Source organism: Cydia amplana, chromosome 4, assembly GCF_948474715.1.
Source record: "Cydia amplana chromosome 4, ilCydAmpl1.1, whole genome shotgun sequence".
Lineage (NCBI taxonomy): Eukaryota > Metazoa > Arthropoda > Insecta > Lepidoptera > Tortricidae > Cydia > Cydia amplana.
The window spans coordinates 18,007,060-18,034,738 of record NC_086072.1 but is presented as its reverse complement, the minus strand read 5'-3'; the positions used below and the strand labels follow the sequence as shown (position 1 = coordinate 18,034,738).

Below are 27,679 nucleotides of genomic sequence, written 5' to 3'. Positions count from 1 at the left end.
ATTTTAAACGTTAAGTAAATACAAATGAAATCATAAATAGAGAGTTCGAAAAATAACATTCGTTCACGATTTGAAACGGTGATGACTAGTGATGAGCGGTTTATCTGTTCAGCAGAACTACCTATATTTATTTGGACCCATTGAATAAGTTGAAATTCTTTTTAGCAATATGCAGTCAGCTTGTTTACAATTTCAGTATTTATTTATTTTTTAAACCACTAACTTCTAAAATACATTTATATTTGTGTACTAATTTAAAATCCAGAAAACCAGATAAATCGAATGTAAATAACATGAACTCTGTCTGTTAGGTTAGGTTATAAACGCCCCACAATCTGCCTTTCAAATCCCGCGGTCTCGCTATAATTTAGCCTCGAATTTCAATTGTAAATTTTAAACTGCAAAGTTTTGTTTCAGAATTACCTCGTTGCTTTGGATTTAAAGGGTAAAGAATGCTCCAATCTACATAATACTTAAATAATAAACGTGAGCATATCCAAGATAACTGCATATTCAAAAATACCGTTAGTGTATTCAAGAATCCCGTATAACCAAGACTGGTTGCATCAAAATGGCCGACATAAACAAAATGGCCGTCGTAAGCAAGATGGCCGGCCGGTCAGCACGCGCAGGACTTGCCGCCGCCGTCGCGGCTGTTCTCGCCGTTGGCGATCTTGTGGTCAAGCGCGAACTTGTCGCCATCCTTGGCGTCGCTGCTTTGGAGGAGTTTGTCGTTGAGGAGGATCTGGAAAAAAACGAGAGTTGTAGTAATTGGAACATGATTTTGTAGTCTTCGTTTTTCAGTGTGAATAATATCAATGAGTGAACTACACATAATGGCCTATTCTAAAAAAACTTGATTATATAATATTGTTATGATACGAACATGACATAATCTTTATCTTGATCGGTGGCGATAGAACACGTATTTTAATCGTTATAAAATCATGTATTAATGTAAGTAAATTAAGCGCAAAACAATTTATTTGTACACGGCTATTACAAAACATTATTTTGTAAAAAAAACGCGGAGTGAATGTGAACACAATTAAATTAAAAAAACAAACTAAATTTATCCCGAGAGTTGAATACTTTCTAAATTCTAAAACAAGAAAATCTTGCCATAAATTACATTAAATGAATGACTTCCAAGATAACAGAGCGCGGTGATCGACCCTTCCCAAAATCATGGCAAGTTACAAAATCAACCGTATGCCAGTGAAACCAAATGTCGAACTTCAACATGTTTATTTGGAAACATCACGGAAAAACGGGTTTTCGTAAGACTTGTGAGTGAAATGGGACAAAACCGAATAGTTACTTAAACAACGGACGTAAGAGATTTTTTTATCGATTAAATCGACTGGCCAATAAATCGTTCTCGTCTCGGGAGGTTCATAGTTATCCCAACAATTAAGAGCATTTTTCTAGTGACAGTGACAGTAAGTATAGAGTACGTACAGCAATGGTTGACCGGACTATTTATAGAGAGTAAAATGAAAAATAGATAAAGCTTGCATTTTAGGTGTTTGATTTAATTTTCCTCAAATTTATTTTGTATTACACACAGATTATTCAAAGAGTAACTCTTAAGAAAAAGTAAATTTCGTGCAGGGATAGAAAATAAGTGACATTAGGCTAGCCATCGCATACATAGTGCATCCACCGAGATGGCATAGTTAAGAGAATTTATAACCATAAACTGTTTACGAGCACATTTTTACAAAGTTTCTGGTGGAAGTTAAGACCTAAATCTTTACCTAGCTGGTTGAAAACTTGAAAATAAACAAATTTTACTTAATGTATTTATGTTATTACCTGCCTCGCGTTTCGAACCAGCCCACGGCAGTACGGATCCATCTTCAATGCACTATAAGTCACTAGAATATTTGGAGCCTTACCTTGTTGACTAGCGACCTCGCCGCCTCCTCGATGTTAATGTTCTCCTTAGCCGACGTCTCGAACCAGCCAGCGAAGCCACGTTCGCGGCAGTACTCCTCCATCTTCGGAGGAGAGTTCACGATGCCTTCTTTCTGCTGGTCGCACTGTAAAAATTAACAGATTAGACGAAACGTCAAGTGAAACCTTGCCTTCGAGATGTTTGTCTTCAGTGGGCTAGCGTCTCGTTCGACCGTTTTAGGCGTTTTTGACGTCCAAGGACTCCAAGGAGCCAAAGCTTCATTAACTACGGGATAATAAGTAAATCGCCACGGACTTTTATTTAAGCCAGAGAGCGTTCAGTGATCAAAGATCATAGGACTCTCACCGCCATCCATTCAGCGTACCTTACGTTCGCAACCTTTAACAGATCATAAGTCTTTATGCTTATTCAGTCCTACATCATTGTCATTTCCAAACACTTCGACCCCATCTACGAAAGTTTTCTCACCTTATTCGCCAGCAATATACAAGGTATGGGCGACCCATCGGGCAGCTGCACCTTGGTGTCCAGGTCGTTCTTCCACTTGACGACCGCGTCGAAGGTGGCCACCCGAGACACATCGAACACTATGAAGGCGCCGACCGCCTCCTTGTAGTACACTCGAGTCATGTTGCCGAAACGTTCTTGCCCTGAGGACAATTCAAGGGTTTTTAGAATGGCTGACTTGCGCATCATTTCCTGTGAAACTTAAAGATTTAATATCCTTTTTTAGATCCTCTTCCGCACCCCTAATAATATTATAAATGCGAAACGAACAAGAATTCCAGGTTAAACTAAGCTAGGCTAAGACAAAAATACTTTTCTAGCTGAGACTAATAAAGCAACGCCTTGATTAAACGCTTACCTGACGATTAATCAATCATTATAATGATGGACAAGCTCAGCAGAAAGAAGAGAATAACAATAGCACCGAAGGCAATGATAGAAATATGCCCTAGTTCATCGTTCATGATGTAAATCCTCAGATGTTCTTTACCAAATTGTCCACTGACTTTTACTAGGACTGTCACTGACTGTCGCTTCGACATTTAATATTTTTGGTTTTTATTACAATAGTATACTAATGGTCATGCCCAAGATTGTAATGATTAATTATAGTTTGTCAAAGGGCTGTTTATTTCAATCATAGACAGAGAGAATCATACTATCTTTGTCTTACACTAGTACTATAAGCACCCAAAAGAAAAGGATGAGTATAGTTTTCCTGGTTCTTACTAACTGACAAATTGGTTTGACCAACTATATGTTTGAGTTCCTAAATGAGAATTGGCGTCACAATTCAAGATTTTTAACATAAATTCCACTCCGTTAGTCGCACGGTAGTGTTAACCAAAATCTGTTGGATATACCGTTTGTTGATGGAGGTCTACCCTTCACTGGTTTTTAAGACAGATAAAAAATTACCTGCAATATCCCATAGTTGTAGCCTTATGACTGTATTAGCGTCCCAATTCAGGACCTTTAACGCGAAGTCTACTCCTATAGTCGCACGGTAGTGTTGACTAAAGAACTGGTGGACGTATCGTTTGATGATAGAAGTCTTCCCTGTGCCGAGCTCTCCGATGACCAGGATTTTGTATAGATGCTCGCGTCGCTCCGCGCTGGGTGAGGCGTGGGACTGGAAGAGAGATATATGTTAGAGTGAGTGATATATGAAGAATGAAGAATAGATTGAGATGTGGCGTTATACTTGCGCATTTGAAGCATTTCAGAAATTATACATCTAAAAATTAAGTTTAATGCTTCTCATATTTTTTTTATTTTTACAATGTATGAAAGTTCGTTTTGGTGAAATTATGCTAGCATGGATTTAATTAATTCCCAATATCCAATAAGTATTCAATTTCTGTTACAATGCATGTTGGGTAAGGTGCGGCCATACCGCTGCGCGCTGCTCAAATCAAAATACGGCGACGGAACGGAACGGAATCGCAGTGACGTGCCGTAAGCGTCACGGTTTTGTCGCATGCTCGTGCGTGCGAAACACGTTATATAAATGAAATATATCAAATAATAAATACACAGAATAACTAATATATGTAGTAAGTTAACAACTCCTCATATATATGAATAAGCCAAATCAACAAGGCACGTGACAATTAATCAAACGAACTTACTAAAAACCTAAAGTACCTATCTAATTATAAGATGAAAAATATTTAATTATACACAACTATTTCGAATATGGAATGTCTTTAAAACACTAAAAAGGCGGAAGAACTGCATAATAGCAAATTGCAACCAATATGAAATGCATTTTAAAATAATTGATCCTATTAAATAAATGCTAAAAATATGCTATTTTTAGGTCGGTCGTCATTAGAAATAGGTTGTTAACTAAATAAGTAGTTTAAGTACTAAATTGTCTTAATTACTAAAGTCTATTTTTTTATTCGGTAGACTGAAATGACAGCTAATTGTATGAACATGAAATGTCATTTCATACTATTAACTGTCATTTCAGTCTACCGAATAAAAAAATAGATTTTAGCGCCACTAATACTCAAGCATTTGTTTTAATTGGGTACTTTATTCCAAAATGTAACATGCCGCAACTACTTTCCAGTTTACTTTGCGTCAAAACTTCATTGTTAAAAAGATTGGGACAGCTCCCAATATCGTCCCTTACATGGCAAACTTACGAATTATGACGGATTCGAATTGACATTAACCCACTGATTAACAGTCCGCCGGACGGTAAGTATCGGCCTGTCAGTTAGAACAAAAATTTCACAGTTCCGAACAACTGACAGGCCGATACCGTCCGGCGGACTGTTAATCAGTGGGCCCCTTAGGTTTACATTTCAACTTGACCAACATTGCAGATTTGCAAGTTTGTGATTGGACGTGACAATATTAAAAGACTATAAAGACTACCTAAGTAAAGTAACTAAGTAAGTACCTATTACCTATGTAGGTAGGTAGGCAGTTACGCAAAATAGGGAAGAACACCGTTCTGATGTCGGAGGCCAAGATCCTTATTTGGTACCTGTCAATAAACCTGTTGAGTAGGTAAGTACCTAAGTATAAGTTTCAGGATCATGCAGAGTCCTTTATTTCTGTTTCAGGTGTCATTATAATCTACATTTTTGTTCTATAATATAGCTAATAAAACGATGATTGACATCAATTAAAGCGGATCGGCTGTTCCATCGTTTGCATTGTACTCCAATCTATTGCAATACTACCGGGAGTGGACGTAAATAGCATTATAAGATTACGGGTCTACGCACATTCAGCTTTACACAGGCATTAGGACCTACTCTTATATTTGCCTCTGCAGACCTTGCATCAAAACACATGCTATTTTAGATAATTGCCGGTTAAGTAGATGCAACGAATTCAATCGATCAATCAATTGCATGCACTTATATGCATAAGGTTTGTAGAGGCCCTTAAAGTACCTCATAAAATGAAAGATATTCAAAACCAAGCTACCGGTAGTAACATTCAGTCACACCTAATAATCCTACAGTACCTATAAAAGCCTAAGCAAATACAGTACCTAATCGTTATCTTGGCAGGTATGCACTTATGCCACACAAATATTGCCTTTTAGTATTGTGACATAGAATTAAATTAAAATATTTTACCAGATTGGTCTTGGAATTTCAGAATTATGGTACCTTGCCGAGTTTCAGGATGGTGACATAACTCATAACTCTATTGTACCTAGTCAGTCTCCTCCGCTGTCTGTCTGTCAGCGGCTATCAATCCTATCTTTGACATTGGCTTCCATTATTTACACAATGTGTCCCACACAAAATTATACATAATATGTATGTTAACAGATAATTCTATCTAAACAAAAAAAAACACATTTAACTGAAGTGATCCCATAAGTGTTCCGCGTGAACACAGAAAATATTAAGACGAAACAGGAGCTGAGATTTAAATATTTTAGGTAAATATACCCGTCTCGCTAACGAAAGCAGCTCCTAAAACTAGTACGATAAGGACAAGGCGAAAAATCCTGCGTAAAAATCTCAAACATCGAGGTTTCGTACTCGACTGTTTCCTCCTCCAAAACTTAACCAATCGTAACCAAATTTGGAAATCTAAATGATTATGAAATTATCTGTGTCGGACCGTTTTGCTTTTTTGGCTAATTGATATCAGTTTTGAATACCACGCCTCTCATTGCGGCATAGTCAATTAGGCCAATTTGGCCATTTTTGAAGGGCTCTAGCGCCTTAAAAAACAAAAATATCAATAAAATCAAAACGGTCCGACACAGGTATCGACAATATTAATCTGTGTTAAAAAAATCATTGCTCTAGCTTCAAAACCCACGGAGGAAACAGTCGAGTACGTTTGTATGGAGAAATGACCACTCCTGTTGGCTCTTAAAGAGGTTAGAATGGCTATCGCGCGCAGTTAGTATCGGAACCGGTGTCGCCGCTCGTTCCTCTCCACATTTACTAACACTCGCTCAACGGTAGTAAAAACTAGCTATCTAGCGCCTTGTGTGCGTGGTGAATGGATACGCCTCCTTTAGACAGATTTGACGTCTGGCTTCTTAATCTGAACGTTATTGTGGCGCAAAAGGCATGTTTACCTAACCTGGGCGGTAACATGCGAGCGTTTGCTCAAAACCCCGCGGCGACACGTACCACGTACCCTGCTCGCATCGCCATTCTAACCTTATTACTTACTACTTGTTCTGTCCGTGAACAAAGTTTTGTACGGAACACTAAAAACGAAAAGCGGATACAAATGTCAACATAGTTACCGTAAAAGGATGACATTCTTGACGCAGGAATACTAATAATTAGTACCTTCTACTCCGATAAGGAAAAAACTTATCTAAGGTCGAAGACTCCGTGACCGAAGACGCGTCTCCGTAAGAAATGACCTCAATATTCCGTTACTTACGAAATAGTACATTATGAATTATGATACAAGTGCGAAAAATAGGAAGTTCGCAACGAGTGGCGATAAATCAAAACACAGCCGTAGGGATTGTTTTAAATCGAAACGAGTTGCGAATTACCTATTCGCACATGTATCGTAAGTACCTACAACGTTTTACAGTAGGTACATAATATGGCCCATTAAATTTTCATCACAGTTACGTAATATGCTAATTTATCGCACTAGTGCGGTAAAGTAGCACCATAGGTGTGTACTATAAAATAAAAGTCTATAATATCTAGGTATCTGTCCTCTGTTGTTGACATAAACTGAATCAACAAATGACTACCTGCTGAATAAGATAACTTTTTATCTACCTAGTTAATACAAGGGTTAATACATTCGCTTAATTAAATCTGTCTACCCTCCTGACTACTGTCAAGGCAAGAAGATTCAAAGTTTTGCAGGTTCATTTCAGATTCATCAAATTCAAGATTTTCATCATTATCATCAAACACAAAAGTAAGATATGTAAGCCACTAAATACTTAAACATATGCTTTATTTAGTGTTCTATCTATTTTCCTATTTATAAACACCTGTTTAATGCTACCATACACCCAAAGCACTTAAACACAAATAGAAAAATAACTTACACCGGTCCTATTAGGTTTTGGCGCCATAATAATCACTAATCAATAACAAAATTCACTCAACTTAATACTCTAATCAAACGAGCTAAAACTCAAACTGTCAACACACGGAAAAATCCAGAATAACCAAAGTCAAACTACCAAAAAGCACTGCCACATTCAAAACTAGAACACGTCATGGCACTATAAAACACCCAAGTTGTTTTTTTTTGCACAGATAGTAAATTAATTCGCGTGGAAAATAACTTGTTAAAGGTCTGTTCTGCTTGGATGGCCAGCTATTTCTGAAGTGAGGGGCCTTATCGTTCATAGATAAGGCATTTGTCATTCACTGATGGGTAGCAGTGGGGTCCGAGATCGAAGTTGGGTTATCGGTTTACGGTGAACATTATAAGTCCAGATACAATGAAGGGATAGGTCAAGTGGGTCTATAAACGGTAATCCAGTAGGTAATTAATTATTGTTTTGTGAATGATAAGGATAACGTAACAGTAGTTTTAACTGTACTATCTTCATTTGATTAGAACAAACACAATGCATTGTGTAATTGAACATTGTGACAGATAAGAAACTGCGTATTGCAGGAGATAATTTACAGTAAAAGGAATTGAATGGTGGTAGGCAGAATTGAGTCTACTATTATTAGAATATCCTTTATACACTTCTTTAATTATTTTCACATTTGTAAAAATACGTAACAATTCCGAGTATTCCGACAGCCTAATATTTTGATCAGAATAATTTATAGGGATTTAGATTACCACAGATTTATTTCAATTTTTTTGTCGCCTGTTATTACAGAAAATTTCTACTACTTCACTTAAGCTACTCGTAAGTATATCTTCGTGTTATGATAGGTTTTATCACTAACAAGGTGTTAGATGTTATCAAGGCTAGTTAACTTGTTAGTACATTAATTCAATTATCTTCGTTAAGTAGATCAAGCCGTGAAGTTAAACGGATAAAAAGATTATAGCTATAGTATTTCCAATCAATAGCAAAGTTTGCTCCTAACTTTCCACAGGATTTTTTTTTTGCAATATCTTAAATTAATTAAGTTAAGACGCCACGGGAAGGCCTAAAATGGTGTGAGGCCGAAATTGAATATTACATATGGAGATATGTAATATTCATATATTCATATATGGATGGAGATCCTCCGGTATTTTTTCTTTAAAGATATGTGCATAGATCTAAACAATATTTAATCATTATCTTTAACATTCTCACTATGCATGATATGACAATGACACCTACAATATGATAAAGACCTACTGAGTGAAACGTTTTTTTTAATGATGTGATATAGGTATAGAAGGATCTAGTATTGTGTTTTTAGCCAAGAGATCGGAACGATCCGTTTCTTTCAGACGAAATTCTAAGTACCTACCTATCTACAAAGTTCGGAGTGACATAAATGAGATGATATTCCACAAGATTTAGTTGTTAAACTATTTGTTGGATTAATACGTTACGAGCTGACGCCAAAAACCACCGACCACAATTCACATTCCTTTCACGTACAACTAGGACAAAGGTAAACCCTGAGCCAAATATTATTCATTATTGAACAAAATTCCTTTCTAATTTTGTTACTGGAAGATAATTAAGAACTTATTCAAATTACTTATCAATGAAACAGTGGCATTATTGCGTCATAATTCATAATCATAAAGCAAATATACGATGAAAATAATTAGGTGATATAGCACCCATTTGTTAATTTCGTCACAAGTAATTGCCTGTACTAATTAGTCTAATATGAATGAAATGGTAATCAACATTCTCAAAACACTAATAAGTTTACAATTTAGTATCATATCAATCAATCGAGAGTAAACTGCCAAAGGAAATTAATGGCATATGTGTCATTAAATTCTAATGAATTCTAATATCTAGCATAGGATGAGGTCGGCATTGTCACATTTCACACTTAACAACCTCAAGTCCCGAATTGAGAGGCATCCTGTAAAGTAGACTGTATTACATTTAGGCGGCCTATTCCTACAATTCCTGTCCCATCTAATGATAAACGCATTGTAAACGCACACTACGCGTGGTGTTGTATTGCCGCTTACTGACTATGCTACGGTTATTATTCTCCCAAATCGAAATCGTAAGTGAGTTAAGTGACGCTTCATATCCTACAAAATTCCTGGTCAATAAAGCAATCGGTACTGTCTATTGTAACCGGTGTCATTGCAACCGAGGATCGGGTGTCAGCCACGCTTCATCGGCGGCCCCCGAGTCCGCTCATGTGAAAGTGACCATGGTTGTCATGTGCTGGCTTACCGGCAAATTGAAATGAGGGAGTTAGCGAAACTTAATATGGGATAAAAGATGCCGATTAGCATGTAAAGTTGCTTGTTTTTTAGCTGGAGTATATTGTGGTACAAGTATGTTGTCGAGGCAGAATAAATGCAACATAAATGTCAAATATGAAGATAGATAGATATGTATAAAATCAATAGCCTTATAATTATTATTTATTCATTGTTGAATTTTTATGTTTTGGTCCTGCCACCATATACCTAGTTTTAGTTTTAGCTTTAGTCTTTTACCAGGCCTCACTGAAAATCAGCGTCACGTTGTGTGTCCTAGGATACACAACGTGACAAAAAGCTGAGTGGGGACCTTTTGGCACAAATATTTATGTAATTGAATCTTAGTTTTGTTATATTTTATCTTGTGTTATTAATTATTATTTGTGCTAATAAACATTTCTTATTCTTATTCTTAAATAACATTGAGTTTTTCTTTATTGATTTAAATGCCATCTAAATTATGAGTGGCCATCTAAACCTTACGCCCCTTACGGTCACGTGATCGCCTTACGCTGTCTCGAGTTTATCATTTTTTCCCCACCTCAAAAAGTGCCCAGCGCCGCTAAAGAAGTTTTCACTTCAAAAATATTTAACAAAAAACAAAAATAAGTAAATTTATATGTAGGTAGGCACCATACGGAAAATGGAAAACTTGGATATCAAGATGAAGCCTACGTATAGGTAATAAATGGACAGTTAACCAAACCACAAGATGCAATTTGCATACATAGGCACGAAGTTAGTGGTTACGATATTGTTTATCCATAAGTTCAGGTTACATGCCGCGTAGCGTTATTGAAACGTCTTGGACCCAACTTCGACTTTATAAGGGAGAAGTGTAAAAATTATGAATACTTATTTATCTTCCTTCGACTAGATATCGTATCGTGGCATGCGTCTCTCTCGCACAACCTACTCATTTTTAGGGTTGCGTACCCAAAGGGTAAAAACGGGACCCTATTACTAAGACTCCGCTGTCCGTCCGTCCGTCCGTCCGTCTGTCACCAGGCTGTATCTCACGAACCGTGATAGCTAGACAGTTGAAATTTTTACAGATGATCTATTTCTGTTGCCGCTATAACGACAAATACTAAAAACAGAATAAAATAAAGATTTAAGTGGGGCTCCCATACAACAAACGTGATTTTTTACCGAAGTTAAGCAACGTCGGGCGAGGCCAGTACTTGGATGGGTGACCGTTTTTTTTGCTTGTTTTGCTCTATTTTTTGTTGATGGTGCGGAACCCTCCTTGCGCGAGTCCGACTCGCACTTGGCCGGTTTTTACCCACGCTGACAATAAAATCGCAACCATCATCATCGTCATTCATCAACAGGGGGCCTAGCCAATATGACAATCAAACATCGACAAACGAAAAAGAAAATATGTATCGGGATGACTAATGCTACGAAATGTCATGTGACATTTTCCATCTCCAAGGTTTAGTTTCATAAAACTTGTCTTGGAAATCAACTTGAAAAGTCAAAGGTTACAAATGTAGGTACCTATAACACGGTCAGAATGCATGCTAAAATAGCATTTGAATATGAAGTTCAAGGTTGACTTTGAATTAATAAAATGCGTCTATCAGCGGATTTGTCTCAAAATGACATTGGCCGTTGGCTTGACACCTATGGAGTTTCGTATAAAATTTGATTTGGTACTTCGTTTTTAGGGTTCCGTAGCCAAAATGCCAAAAACGGAACCCTTATAGTTTCGTCTTGTCTGGGTCTGTCTGTCCTGTCATGTCACGGCCATTTTACTCGGAAACTATAAAATATATTTTAACGAAATTTGGATTCGGAAAGTGTATTTTGTGAGCTACTTAGTTTAGATTTTAAAAGTAAACATTTATAAAAAATATATTTTCAAGCGGGCGCTCGATGCATGTGAAAAAAAATTACGACTAAAAGTGAAAAAAAAGGTCATTAAAATGTTATAATCATTATGCATTTTTGATTGGCCAGGTTGCTACCGAGGCTTCTCACAGAGTCTTAATAAATCAGAGGTCTTAATAAATAATTCAGGCACTAATCACCTAATTACGTAAATATATGTACTTAAGTCATTTCTAATCGCGTTGCGTCAGAACCAAATCAGAGGAAAATTTATCTTATTTCTTTTTCATTTCCTGTTTGCATTTCCTGTTTATTACTTATACCCAAATTTTTCTCCGTGTTTAAGAAAAAAACATTGTCGACTTTTTTGTCGGGGTCAGAAGGATCAGAAGTTTTTGAGTTTATCGCGAACATAAGACAGACAGACACGGCGACTTTGTTTTTTGATGTAGTGTGTAGTTAAGTTTCGATCGTTTTAAAAAATGCATTGCCGATGCGCTGCGTGCAGTTGTTGGTGCCGTCTAGATTTCATAATTGTGATACAATATTGATGCTCAATATTGGCCTTATGGAAAATCAATCCAAAACTCAACATCATTAATAAATTTCGTTAAGTAAGTTCGGTCATTAATATGATAATAATCTGGTTTCATTGGTTGCTTGATAGAAACGAGTAAAATCGTAAACTTTATTACGTCAATAAAATGCAAATAAAGAATTGCTTTAAGGAAATTGGGAAATATTTCACACAATAAATATCATGAAATGTAAGGTTTGTTTTTGTTATAAGATAACTTTAATCGGTATTTACAACAAACACAATTCTAAAAAGACGCAGCGAATTCGAAATTGAAAGTACATAATATGAAAGTGATGTTAAGTAGGTATATCAAGAGTGTCTTAATCAAGGTTAAATTCCGCACTTCGGTAGATACAATTTGTTAACATAAATAACCACAGGATGTCATTTAAAGCAAGCTAAATACGCACTGCTCTAGTGCACTCACTACATGCCCTTTCAATTAAATAAGTACTGCCCGATAACTGAACGCTGTAAAATTAACAGAGTCTCAAACTAACAACCGAACACTTGCACAAACAAACCGAAATATTACTACCAAAACAAGGCACACAGCAGGCGTGTACTCACGAATGGCATCGCGGCGAACGTCGTCCGCTGAAAACTATCGTGAAATGTAACGTACTGGGTACAGGACGGTCGTCTCCGCGCTGAAGCCGCAGCACTCGCACACGCTCAGGTAGCACTCGTCAGCCGCCTCCTCGAAGGTCATGGCGCGCGCGCATCGCTCGGCTCTCCCGCGTCCACTGACGCGTCCCACAACGCGCGCCCCAACACTCACCGGCGACTCCGGTTTTTCCTCGTCGAGCAGGTCTCCGTAGGGCGGCATCGTGTCCGCGTACCCCTCCTCTTCGGTGTCGTTGTTGTCGCGCGAATGCGACGGCGTCGGCGAGTGCGCGGGCGCCGACGCCAGCCGCACGCGCGCGAGCGCCACCGCCTCCTCCAGCGACCCCACTCCCTGCTCGCCCCCGCCCTCCCCGTCGTCGTGGTCCTCCGAGAAACACGCGGAGGCCTGCGCCACGAACGCGATCCGCCGCCGCAACGCGCTCCCGGGGCTCGGGGCCCGCGGCTCGACGGGCTTTTCCATCTCGATCACGCTCTTGCTGCGCTTCCACGCGGCCTTCGTAAAGGGGCGCGTAGCGACCGCGTGCTCCACGGCTATGGCACTGATCGGCGGCTCCGGCGTTATGGGCGTGCTCGGTTCCGGTTCGGCGAGCGGCGGCTCCGGGGCGGTCTCCGGAACGCTCTCGACTGGCTCGGGAGGCGGGGTCGGGACGGGAGAGGATCCCGCGCCTTCACGCTTCCTCCCGATACTCCCCATTCGCTTCAACAGACCGCCGCCCTCCTTTTTCTTTTTTTCCTCGCGCGGCGACCCGTCCGTGCTCCGCGAGGCGCCGGACGCGTCGCTCGCCGCGTCTGCGCGCAGCTTCTTGTTTTTCTTGCGCATCGTGCGCTCGTCTCGAACGATCTCGCCGTCTGAGGCGGAGGACTTAGTGGAGCCGGAGCGTTTGATAGATCCGATGTGGAAGGGCGAGCCGGAGCGGAACGGCGAGCGCAGCGTGTGTAGCGTGCGGCGGAGGCGCGAGGGCCCGACGGCGACGGGCGCGGAGCGCGCGAGCGCGGGGGAGGGCGGCTTTGAGGACTCCTCGTCTCGCATGGTGGTGGCGCGAGCGCGGCGCGCCGACTGCCGGCCAGCTCGGGTCTGGCTCCGAGGCGCTCCACTAGATCGTAAATCTCAGATAAACTTTCGACAAGGCCTTCCACTTAGCCCGACTATGAAAGGGAATTAGGTTGAGGTTTCGTAACTGGCCTTTAGAATAGATCAATAGGAACAATCGCCACCGAGTAGGAAGCGTCAATTCAGTGAGTTATAGCCGCCGAAACTAACGGTTCGTCCCGTGGCGCGGACGGACTGATAGATAGGAATGGACGTGGTTATAATTACGTAAACAACAAAGAAGCCATTGTACAAGCGAAGATAACGAAACTAAAACAACTGATCACTATATACCTACTTATCGCTTACCCGAATCATGGAGATTTCTTTTACAGGTCGACCCGATACGGAAGCGCTTTCGTTAATGACGTTACAGACAATTGGAATGTCGGTTGTGTTCATTTACCACCTCCAAAAGGAAACTTTCGTATGTACAATCTGAAATACGATACGGTATTACGTGTGACGGTGCGTGAATTGAACTTGATATCTTGGCTTCGCCGTATATGTAGCAATGAATTTTGCACATTGCGAAAATTTTGTTAGTAGGTATGTACGCATACAATATACATTCATTCATATATTTTCGGTCAAATAGTGTTTCTACACTTCACTCATTGCTTATTGACCCTTAGATAGGAGTTGATGAACCGCTCGTAGCTCGATATTTATGCATTTCTAAGGTCTCCTCAGCGGAAGGGAATCCTTACAACCATATATGACAATACGTTTGATATCGACCGTAGATACACCTCATTGACTTTGCGATTTACGTTAAAATAAGCATTAGTGTGAAGAAAATAAGGTTCAAATGGTTATGGTAAGGATAGAAACAAATGAAGATGCATAGGAAGGGTAACACGGTAGTACAAATTACGCCATGTTTCCTTGTGAGTAGACTTCACATGCGTACGCAACATTTAGAATTATTTTGAAATTAAGAGATAAAAATATAAGGTCCTATATAGCTATCAATTAAAAAACGAAGTAGGTAATGAGTCACAGGTATAATGAAATTAATCGCATGTATCATTTCTGTAATTAGATATAGGTAGATTACGCTACCTACCGGACAAAAACATGAATAGCGCTATTCATAAACGTCTGTCAAAATAAACCGTTGATAATACAGCGTGTATTTTTAATACAACCGCAAATTGAAACAAGGCGTAATTACTTAGGTTTCAGTTTCAGTGACACGAAACGACTTTAAAAGTTTTAATTTAGCCTTAACCAGGCGTGGCTCACTCCGCGATTTCGTCGCTTTGCTACAGGTAGCTAAAAGTACATCCGTTCCGCCCCAATTTTGGGGAAAGCCATAAGCCGCGCGTGGCGCTGTCGCCAACTAGCGGCCATATCTGTGCTGATCGTAACAGACGCGTTTTGTTAGAGAGTGAGTCTTCTGTACTTAGTACTATTATTTATTCTGTGGCTTACTTGGAGGATATAATCAAACGGAGACGCCATGTCTGTAATTTTCTGTACAAAACAGTCTGCCGATTTTTGCGGGGGAGGGGAACGTCAAATGTATGCGTAACGTAAAAATAGCCATGTCAGATAAACGTCAGTCCATACATTGTGTATGACCGTTGGCCGCCTATTTTCGACAGAGGGGAAAGCCTGTTAATGGCTACTCCGTTTAGTTGTATCCTCCAAGGTGGCTTAACTTAAGCACAATCATTGTTTTTTTTTTGTTTTGCGCACAGTCATCACTTGTGACAGATTTCGAATAAAAACGAGCAGTTCGACACAATGCATGCTGAATTATTTTAAAAGGAAAAACAAAAGTTTTTTTTTTTAATAAAATATATGAAAGTTAATTCATTTGGGCCTACAACTAACTACCTTTACAATACCTAGGTATGTCGTAAAAACCGATTTCAAATTATGTACTTGAATAAGATTTTTCAATCGAAAATCGCGTATTGTTCGTCACAATTTTGGTGACAAACAGGTATTTGTTATTTATGTGGTTATTTAAATTATAACCAGGAAAATAAATATAAATAACCTCATTAAATTAAGAAGAGTTAAAAACAAACAAAACTAACTAAACATATATTTTGACCATAAACCTATAAATAGTTTCGTCTGTAGACATCTTAACCAGTTCTACGAGATTCTGTTTCGACATTTCCGGTTTAAATCCCGTTAATATGGATCATTTTGCTAGTTTGATGGAATTTTACCTGATTACACTATTATTGCCCTTTGAATGTTATTTTTCGAATTACCTTAGTGAGGTTCGGCTCCTAATAAATAGCAACTAGTTAAGTAAGGTATAGGTACCCAGTTACTAGGTATACTTACTTAATAACATACATTTTATCGATATACCATTAAATGAGGCTTTTTAATAGGTACCTACAAGTTTATGGTTGCCAATGTCACGTGTTGTTAAATCGGAACAAGTCGAATGCAGCCCCTATCCTTACGGCTTGATCCTTTGATGAACGAAGTCAATATTCGTAGTACGCTACAGGAAATATCAATCAAGTATCGTTTACTAGACGACTCGTACTCTATGAGTAGTAATCGAGGTCTTCTATTTGAAATCGGACTTGTAATAAAGGCAGGGACACACTTATCCCACGTACGCAAAGTATGCAATGCATTATGACAATCTGAACCCTGAAAGTTGTATGCTTAGAAACATACTTGTCATGCATTGCGTATGACAAGTATGTTTCTAAGCATACAAATTTTAGGGTGCAGATGTCATAATGCATTGCACATACGTTGCGTACGTGAGATAATGGTCCACGAGCCAGGCGCAAATTTCGTCAGTCATCGCCTCCCGGGTGAAAACTCGTATACTGGTTAACGGCCATATATGATGAACCCTCGTGGACGTCAGCTGCCGCTACGTTGGTGGGTTGAGGAATGGCAGCCACCGAAACACGTAAAAAAAAATTTTTTTTTCAGTCATCGCCTCCCGTTTGATACTTAGTCAGATGAAAGTTTAGGTGCTATTGTTAATAAAAACAATCGTCAGCCGGTTGTATCGCGGTGGAATCACCGTCAGCTGTACACATGAACATGTAAAAAAAAAATTTTTTTTTCAGTCATCGCCTCCCGCTTGATACTTTGTCAGATGATAGTTTAGGTGCTATTGTTAATAAAACAAATCGTCAGCCGGTTGTATCGCGGTGGAATCACCGTCAGCTGGTCACATGAACATGTAAAAAAAAATTTTTTTTTCAGTCATCGCCTCCCGCTTGATACTTTGTCAGATGATAGTTTAGGTGCTATTGTTAATAAAACAAATCGTCAGCCGGTTGTATCGCGGTGGAATCACCGTCAGCTGGTCACATGAACATGTAAAAAAAAATATTTTTTCAGTCATCGCCTCCCGCTTGATACTTTGTCAGATGATAGTTTAGGTGCTATTATTAATTAAAAAGAATCGTCAGCCGGTTGTATCGCGGTGGAATCACCGTCAGCTGGTCACATGAACATGTAAAAAAATATATTTTTTCAGTCATCGCCTCCCGCTTGATACTTTGTCGGATGATAGTTTAGGTGCTATTGTTAATAAAAGAGATCGTCAGCCGGTTGTATCGCGGTGGAATCACCGTCAGCTGGTCACATGAACATGTAAAAAAAAAATATTTTTTCAGTCATCGCCTCCCGCTTGATACTTTGTCAGATGATAGTTTAGGTGATATTGTTAATAAAAAAAATCGTCAGCCGGTTGTATCGCGGTGGAATCACCGTCAGCTGGTCACATGAATTTATAAAACAAATAAATAAATACAATCTAAAATTTAAAATAATTGGTTTCAGTCATCGCCTCCCGTTTGATACTTTGCCAGATGATAGTTTAGGTGCTATTATTAATAAAAAGAATCGTCAGCCGGTTGTATCGCGGTGGAATCACCGTCAGCTGGTCACATGAACATGTAAAAAAAAAATTTTTTTTCAGTCATCGCCTCCCGCTTGATACTTTGTCAGATGATAGTTTAGGTGCTATTGTTAATAAAACAAATCGTCAGCCGGTTGTATCGCGGTGGAATCACCGTCAGCTGGTCACATGAACATGTAAAAAATCTAATCTAAAAAATCTTTTTTATTTTTTTACATGTTCATGTGACCAGCTGACGGTGATTCCACCGCGATACAACCGGCTGACGATTCTTTTTAATTAATAATAGCACCTAAACTATCATCTGACAAAGTATCAAGCGGGAGGCGATGACTGAAAAAATATTTTTTTTTACATGTTCATGTGACCAGCTGACGGTGATTCCACCGCGATACAACCGGCTGACGATTTGTTTTATTAACAATAGCACCTAAACTATCATCTGACAAAGTATCAAGCGGGAGGCGATGACTGAAAAAAAAATTTTTTTTTACATGTCATGTGACCAGCTGACGGTGATTCCACCGCGATACAACCGGCTGACGATTCTTTTTATTAATAATAGCACCTAAACTATCATCTGGCAAAGTATCAAACGGGAGGCGATGACTGAAACCAATTATTTTAAATTTTAGATTGTATTTATTTATTTGTTTTATAAATTCATGTGACCAGCTGACGGTGATTCCACCGCGATACAACCGGCTGACGATTTTTTTTATTAACAATATCACCTAAACTATCATCTGACAAAGTATCAAGCGGGAGGCGATGACTGAAAAAATATTTTTTTTTTACATGTTCATGTGACCAGCTGACGGTGATTCCACCGCGATACAACCGGCTGACGATTTTTTTTATTAACAATAGCACCTAAACTATCATCTGACAAAGTATCAAGCGGGAGGCGATGACTGAAAAAAAAAAATTTTTTTACATGTTCATGTGACCAGCTGACGGTGATTCCACCGCGATACAACCGGCTGACGATGTTTTTTATTAACAATAGCACCTAAACTATCATCTGACAAAGTATCAAGCGGGAGGCGATGACTGAAAAAAAATTTTTTTTTTACATGTTCATGTGACCAGCTGACGGTGTTTCCACCGCGATACAACCGGCTGACGATTTTTTTTATTAACAATAGCACCTAAACTATCATCTGGCAAAGTATCAAACGGGAGGCGATGACTGAAAATATTTTTTTTTTTTACTGGTTTCGGTTGCTGCCATTCCTCAACCCACCAACGGAGCGGCAGCTGACGTCCACGAGGATTCATCATACGTAGCCGTTAACCATTATAGGAGTTATCGCCTGGGAGGCGATTGGTCATGGAAACCTGTTCGTGGCTCGCGGTCTATAAGTCCATCTCAGTACATCTTAATAGGTAATTTCAAACGAACCTGAAATAAAATATAAGTAAAGAAATAATAAAAACTCTTGAAAAATAACTGCTGTAACTTACACTCATCCTCCCACTTATTTCCACTTCCAATGCGTCTTCCGCCAACATAACCACACTATATAAAGTACACATATAATGATCAACTCAACACATCACACTCACTCCACATTATTACCTTTCAACTGAATTTAGCATCACTTTTCAACAACATTTACACGACTACTAGATCTAGATATAGGTACTTAAAATAAATATGCATAATCACAAAGTCATCACTGTTACTAAAAAAACTCGATATGTATCACCGGATACGATATGCGTTTACTTTTGAGCTACTACACATTATCGCTGTATCTCTTATCAGTGTGATACGATAAAGGTATCGCAAACGTTAGTCGGGTGTTAGTCAAAATGTTTGTTCTACTGCATTTATGGAACGGCAGATGGCGTTGCTGATAATATAAATGCAGGATGCGCGGATTGGATGGTTAAATTTTGAAATTTTGTTGAAAATATGAGTTTTTATTAAAATTTTGAGGTGTTTTTAGTTCACCCGACCCACATAAATGATGAAAATATGTGTGCTTACAAAAATGTTTAAGGGCGTTTTATTTTTGTTGTCCCAAACACTTGTTTTTCAAATTTGGGATTTTTTATGTTACGTATTTCTACTCAGAATCACGAGCTCTTTCTATCCTAATAGGAGAAAAAAAGTGTCCTAAGGTTCTTTTTCCCATTCCGTCACCATTTTTCATAGACTTTGTATGGCGGTCGCGTAATGGAAAGATCGAAAAATGTATGGAAATTTTGGGACACTTTTTAGGGTTCCGTAGCCAAATGGCAAAAAACGGAACCCTTATAGATTAGTCATGTCTGTCTGTCTGTCCGTCTGTCCGTCTGTCTGTCCGTCCGTATGTCACAGCCACTTTTCTCCGAAACTATAAGAACTATACTGTTGAAACTTGGTAAGTAGATGTATTCTGTGAACCGCATTAAGATTTTCACACAAAAATAGAAAAAAAACAATAAATTTTTGGGGTTCCCCATACTTCGAACTGAAACTCAAAAATTTTTTTTTCATCAAACCCATACGTGTGGGGTATCTATGGATAGGTCTTCAAAAATGATATTGAGGTTTCTAATATCATTTTTTTCTAAACTGAATAGTTTGCGCGAGAGACACTTCCAAAGTGGTAAAATGTGTGTCCCCCCCCCCCCCCTGTAACTTCTAAAATAAAGAGAATGATAAAACTAAAAAAAATATATGATGTACATTACCATGTAAACTTCCACCGAAAATTGGTTTGAACGAGATCTAGTAAGTAGTTTTTTTTTTATACGTCATAAATCGCCTAAATACGGAACCCTTCATGGGCGAGTCCGACTCGCACTTGGCCGCTTTTTTTTCTCCTATTAGGATAGAAAGAGCTCGTGATTCTGAGTAGAAATAACATAAAAAATCCCTAATTTGAAAAAAAAGTGTTTGGGACAACAAAAAACAAACGCCCTTAACCCTTTATGTAACGTAACGTAGTTCAGAAACAAAATTAACTTAAATAACATTTGACCTAATTTGAGTCAAGGAGGCTGGAAGTTACTAAATATAAATACCTTGTCTATTTCCTGCGCTTTAAAGGGCCTTGGTCCATTCAATAATTTACAAAACGCTGAGATTTGAAAAATCGAAGTACAAAGCGTTGTTTTTTTTTAAGAAATCTAAAAGATTAGCAAATAAGGAAATAGCTAAGTATTCGATAATTCTTTGGCCTTATGTGGCATGATACACTAAACTACCACCTGGATCGCAAATAAAATGATACCTACTTGCATCGTATACACATTAATGCACAATCATTCAATCTAAAATAATGAAATTGATGAAGGTATGCAAATTCTTTGATTCTCTCTAACAATGCGTGGGTTTATGTCTTCGGGTTTCTCTAGATATCAAGTACCTAATGTAACCACATCACTACATAGCATAATAGAGAAATAATTTCTCTACGCTACATAGTATAAAACAAAGTCGCTTCCCACTGTCTGTCCCTATGTAGTGCTTAGAACTTTAAATAAACAGTGCTGTAACAAAACCATTGTGCATGAATAAAGCATGAGTAATTTGATTAACAATATGCTACTTTGGCTTTACCTATCACGTAATGAAGGTATGACATTGCATACGGTAAGATAAAAATAATTGAATTCATATCTACTGGACTTAGAATATGTAGGTAAGTAGTATAATACACTTACAGCTTTTAATAGTTTAAATAGCTTCATATTATAAAAATAATCACAGAATAAATACATTTTGTATTAGTGATAATGATGTTTTTCTTTTAATTTTAACAACAAGGCAACATATTATTGACGAACACGTCCAAATTGCAAAAGTCAAAAATTGAACTCCGCCGCGACAGTGACATCACTGCCGTGACCAGGATTCGAACCTGGGTTACTACGGCCACAACGTAGGGTCCTAACCACTAGACGATCACGGCTACCGGAGCAGTTAAGCCACTCGACGAAATTAGCCGTCGGCTTCCCAAGCGTATCGCATGACCACGTTGACAACGCAAAATAAAATAAAAAATATGTCGACCGGCAACTTTCCCTCTTCAAACTAATTTTAAATCCATGCACTCGAATTTTACACTTTAATGTACTAGCAATAAAGTTTCCTTTTACGGCGCCTAGGATGTCGTGACATTAAAAATAAAATAAAAAACATTTTTTACCTGTGCTAACCATCGCCAATTCCTAGTGTTTTCCATGTTGATTTTAGGTTTAGTTTTTAATTGCATTAACCTCTCCCTTTCCAATAACTGTTCGTGCACAGCTCTCTTGTTTAATTGTTCTATCATATTAAAACAGATCCACAATAAGATCGAGCGCTAACGCGAGTCACACTACTCACACTACTACTGATAAGAAATAACTATTGCATTTAATAAATAATGGACCGATATAATTTTACGACACTTGTTTACAAAAAAAAAGTGCGTTCCTAATAAAGCACCTAATCGCAATAAGGGCGCGGTAACTTTTTAATTTTTTTTTTTTTATTAATTACAGCCAGGACACAAGTAAGCTTATCTACAGTGCTCGGCAAAGTAAAGTTATTGGCTACATTACTATTTGCGTATTTGCCCTCTTGATAAATTATAATGGTAATAAATCTTTTCAGTGTTAAATAGGTATTCCTATCAGATCCGCGGGATACAGAGGCGGGGCGGGTCATTGTGCGGTTAAAACAACAAGTCTTGATTATTCGCTACAATTACGTTTAAATAATTAAACGTGCAACTTATTTACATTAAGATAATTTAGTGGAATGTATTCGTTTTACATCTTTAAGTAGGCGAGTACAAATAAAGGATTTACTTATATAATAATAGATTTATTTTGTAGTTAGTGCATCAAATGGCTTAGTCTGGTAGTTAGGGCTCACTTCTAAAACTGTCTGTCAATTATCACTCTTACCAATGATTTATAATATCATTGACTCTTACATAATCCATTTTTTTACCAAAATTTTCTGGTTTTGGCTGTTTCGACCTCGGTATTTTTAACAATCTTATTGATCCTCAATTCATCAGATCGATTAAACCGCGAGTCAGCGACAGATTTTTATAACGAAGATTTTTAGGTAAGACAGGTAAACAGTAAAAATCAAACTAACAACTATAGGTAATAGTCTTACTGGTTATGAAGCTTTTTTGCCCGAAAGCTGCATTTTGAGAGGAAAGCAAGCCGCTTTGCACGATGATAGTGGAGGCTCAATAAAACGATTTTTTTCGAAGAACCGGTAATTTCGTCCCTTAGGAGCCGAGGTGAAGCGATATTACAAACAGAAAAAAAATCCTACAAATTTTACAGATCATCCGATTTCGTTAAATTTGGTATCAATTGTAAGAAAATGACTTTCTTTATCGTAAAAAAAAAATAAAACAAAATATGTCAATACAAAAATAATGTATAAAAAATTGAAAACTTATTTTTTCCTTTTACACTTTATTTTTGCAAATAGTGTGTTCCGTATAGAAAAAAGTCTACAAAAAGCACTAAATGATAAAAGCAAACATATTTCTTATCGTATATTGAAAACCACATCAAAATCGGTTAAGCCGTTTATGAGATTCAAGTTTTCAAATTTGGCTAAGTTTTATTAAATGGCGATTTTTAGTACTGTCATATTCTTGAGTTGGGACTATTATTGGGCTTCTGTTAATGACCAAGTTTATGCGCTGTAGGTTGTTAGGATAAGCAAGGATACACATGTTGAAGTGTTTGTGTTTTGATGCCAGTGGATGATGGCCCTTCGTGGACCAGAAGGTCTTCCAGGCGTTTTCGATGCGTCGATCGATTTCCTTGGACTGCATATTATCGAATGATTCTATCTGGCCCATGCAGGTGTATTCGTCAACAAAATTGTATATCCTGCCCATCTACCGTGACCCTACGTTTCACTCCATTGACCATTAACTGGGTTTTTGTCCTGTTCATTTCGAATCCGACTTCAAGACTTGCTGGTCTAAGGTCTAACATTTTCTCTAAATGAGGTGCAGTGTGGGGAAACAAGACTATGCCGTCGGAAGAACGCAGGTTTTTCAACCTTATTTCGCCGACGTGAATGCCCATTGTTTCCCTTTTAGCCACCAGCTTCTGGACGATTTCCTGTAGGCAAGAGGTAAACAGCTTTGGAGATAGTGGGTCGATCATCCTGTTCGACTCCTTTTTGGATGCAGAATTAGGGCCGGGAACTTGCAGTACTTTTGCGGTAGATGGTTCCGATGAGCTTGTGCCTATAACGCTGCTCGCGTTGCTTCGCTGTGTGGCTAACGACGTGTCTTACACTAAATATGCGCCGGACCTGGGGTCGCCCCTTTTTTCACGTAGGCATCATTGTCTTAACTTATTGATAGTTTTTTTTTGCCTCAGCACACTAAGAGCCGCTGGTCTCTATGGCTACTGGTACCTATGTACAAATTCGTAGGCAGGCTCCAAATTAGAATTAGAATATTTCGCTCGTTTAAGTTTTGCTGTATTTTCGGCGGCTGCTCCGACGCGCCCTGTGGTAGGTGTGAAGGGGCAAGTGTGCTTACACACGTCGCATCCCAAACGGGGCTGCGTTTTCAGCAGTGTCAAACAATCTGGCCTTTTTCCGTCAGCCCTATTTAGGCCCTGAGACTCCAACACGCCCAGCGTCCAGTAGCATTCTGAAGTACCTCCTGCCTTTATACCTAAGTAAGCTTATACCTAAGTAAGCTTATTTGGTTCCCTAGAAACCATTTTATTAAATTGTATTATGCACATGCAGAGCACAGAACGGTTTTTTACAGTACTTGTAACTAACCTTTTTTTTTTTTTTATTAGGGGGGAAAATGCATTCCGCATACCACACGGGTGCGAGGGGTGACCCGAGTGGTTATGTGGGACTCCCGTCTAGGCTAATGAGGCCCACGGTATACCCACTAAAAACCCCCCATATGCCGCCTCGCCGCCCTATTGGTGGGGTTACGGGAACGCTTGCGTGCTCATCCGCGACCCCACCGGCGGCAGCCGCCTACGAGCGGCTCCTTCGCGAATGCCCGAAGGCCCTTCACGTTAGGCGCGCCAGATGGTTCGACGCGCCTTCCTCCTCGGCCTCCGTTCTGCACTGTAGCGGACCCCCCCGAGCCCGCCACAAGGAAGCCACGGACGCCAGAAAATTCCCCGGCGCCCGGCGACAGATCAGGTCTATGGTCCTGCCGCAATACCACAACTCGGCTGCAGAGGATAGGGAGAACGGCACATCGTAACACCGACACTCCTCTTCCTCTGCAGCCCCACCAACGCCGCTACAGCGGAACGGCCCCGCCAAGTTCGCAGGGGATAGGGAGAGTGGCGTATCGTAATACCATCACGCCTCTTCCCCTGCGATCCCACCTCGGCCGCCGAAGATAGGGAGAACGGCTCACCGCAATACCGACACTCCTCTTCCTCGACGGTCCACCTCCAACGCGTCACAAGCGGGCTTAACAAGCCCACTTGGAGCGTCCTCCTCGGGCCAACCCGCACCTCAAACAGGCCGGCCCTGGTTGCCTCTTCGCTTCACCGTGGGTGACCAAGCCACGGTTACTAAGCCCCTCCACCACGACAAGGTGAGCAACCTGCGGGGGGACTTGTAACTAACCTTCCCTCAACTCAAGCTGCACTTCACAAACATACGTTGCGTGCAGCGTACCAGGTGAGCTAAGTACGAATGAAGGCGAACCTTTCGTGCGCGAGTCCGACTAGCACTTGTCCAGTTTTTTGTGAATATATACACATATTTTTAAAATAAATAAAGTAAATACCCACAAAATACTTAAAATTTACTATGATTTACATGCTTCTTGGTCTATAAAATAAATAAATAAAACTAAGCCAACTTCTGAAACATGGATCTCATAAACTGCTTAACCGATTTTGATGCGGTTTTCAGTATATGATGAAAAATGTGTTTAATTTTATGGTACAGTACTTTTTTCTAAACATTATTCAATGTGGAAGACACTATTTGCACAAATAAACCGTAAAAGGAAAAAATAGGTTTTCAATCTTTTCACACTATTTTTCTTTAATAATATTTTGTTTTTATTTTTTTTATAATTAAGAATGTAATTTTCTTTCAATTGACACCAAATTTAACGAAATTGGATGATCCGTGAAACTTGTAGGATTTTTTTTCTTTTTTTAACAGACCTCGCTTCACCTCGGCCTCTAAGGGACGAAATTACGGGTTCCTCGAAAAAAAATGTTTTAATGGGCCTCCACTATCATCGTGCAAAGCGGCTTGCTTTCCTCCAAAAGTGCAGCTTTTTTTTCATAACAAGCATGACTATAACATAGCATTACATTACAAGACACGAAATGGACCCGACACAGCACGGTGCTAGCCTGGCTGGCTAATAGCTGGTCTTCGAAGTACACAGGTGTATCTGTATAATTATTAAAGTATCATTCTATGGAACTTGCCTAACTATGTAAACAAACCGCCATATTGAAACTGACAAAAAATATGAATTTACTAGTGACTTTTGTTTACATATTTAGCAAGTTCCATAGAATGATACTTTAGTGTGGAATGGAGTTCCAGTACGTGTACAAAAAAGTAAAGTAAGTTGGTAGTTATATATATATTATTGTTGTAGTAAGTCTGATTTCATGTTTACCACATGTGCTTTTTAATATGTACCTATTGACATAAGTTTATGGAGCACGGGTTCTCAAACTGTGCGCCGCGACGCCCTGGTGGCCCGTAGACAGTAAGGAGGGGGGCGTGAGGCAGTCCTCTTTACCATGATACCTATTACTTAATCCTATTATATTTCGAGGGCGCCGACATTAAATTTTAAATTTGCAACTGCGCCACTGCGCCGCGGAGTGAAAAAGATTGGGAGCCCCTGTTATAGAGACTTCACCTTGCCATAAGTACCTACCTAAACACCTACTTTTTGCATTACCGGAATTACATTTTAAGATTAATTGTAAATACATTGTAAAGTCCTCCAGATTTAAGCCTCGTCAAGTTGTTGTCTGTTATCGTAGGTCGCCGCCGCGCCTTGCCTATGGCTAAACAGGATTACTACATTCATGTTAACTATACACTCAGACTTAGTCAAGTAGCTACATACGTATAAATCTACCTTTTTATATCATACGTACATGTCGTACATGTACATATGAGAACACTTGCTTCAAACCTAAGTAGGTAATTATAATTTTGGGCTATAGGTACCTATGCGAAGTGCCTAGGAAGCCACTAGTCTTCTCACGTAAGTGCTAATTTTACTTACCTACCTACATCTACATAAAAAAAAACACTTCACTTTCCGTGTTTTCGGCATTGTAAAGTTGGTACGCTTTCAAAAACTCACCATATTCGAAATTCGAAATCTTCTAGAACACTGCGGCGCGCGGCAGTTTGGGTGTTTTATGAGCACCAAAGGTTCTTCTCGACGTAGACATCTCTCCGTTTCCCTCGAAGTTAAGACGGCGAAACGTGCTAGTCCTAACGGTTGCACGTCGAGTCTCATAACGTAGCATATATTATTTCATTTCATTTCTTTACACGAATATTAAAACACCTTCGGTATAAAATACTTGTTCTGTAAACACTGCAAAGAAAAACACATGTTGCTATCTGTGACTTTAAAATACCTTCTTTGAAAGATTACTATGGGTTTAGGAAGTAGACGTCAATAAACGAATAAGGAGGGTAGTTTGAATTTTACTATTAATTTATATAGTGACGGCAAATTTTCTTAGATGTATTGTCAACATTAAGGTATGGTATGGCGATAGTGTAAGACTAATTTGCTTTGCAAGCTTTATATATTTGTATTGCCTCGCTTGTTTGCAAAAGGACTTAACAGACATATTGATTTAAACATAGAACCTATGGCGTTAGAAACAGGGACGTAGTGCAATATATGCAGTTGTTGTGCGTTACGCATTTATCTAAAGGCGAAAACACAC

At 39.1% G+C, this 27,679-nt stretch overlaps 1 protein-coding gene, 1 long non-coding RNA gene and 1 other non-coding gene across 9 annotated transcripts in view; 1 reads left to right on the top strand and 2 right to left on the bottom strand.

Moving 5' to 3' along the window:
- Positions 1-27,679, top strand: part of LOC134647354 (uncharacterized) — a 444,045-nt gene that overhangs the window by 296,321 nt on the left and 120,045 nt on the right. The window lies entirely within an intron of this gene.
- Positions 531-27,236, bottom strand: LOC134647328 (ras-related protein Rab-32). Of its 7 annotated transcripts, none has more exons than XM_063501643.1 (5): positions 12,814-14,016; positions 3,347-3,560; positions 2,390-2,571; positions 1,902-2,045; positions 531-745 (listed from the first exon to the last, which is right to left on the bottom strand). In XM_063501643.1, the coding sequence occupies exons 1-5, from the start codon at positions 13,843-13,845 to the stop codon at positions 620-622; spliced, it is 1,698 nt and encodes a 565-aa protein (XP_063357713.1). In that variant the 5' UTR covers positions 13,846-14,016; the 3' UTR covers positions 531-619. The 7 variants fall into 7 exon arrangements, with proteins under 7 accessions (XP_063357713.1, XP_063357714.1, XP_063357719.1 ...); XM_063501644.1 differs by having other exon boundaries at positions 532-745; positions 12,970-14,014; XM_063501649.1 differs by lacking the exon at positions 12,814-14,016 and adding an exon at positions 27,079-27,236 and having other exon boundaries at positions 542-745.
- Positions 21,607-21,678, bottom strand: Trnah-gug (transfer RNA histidin (anticodon GUG)). Its single transcript has one exon. It is a non-coding gene; the product is annotated as a tRNA-His (tRNA).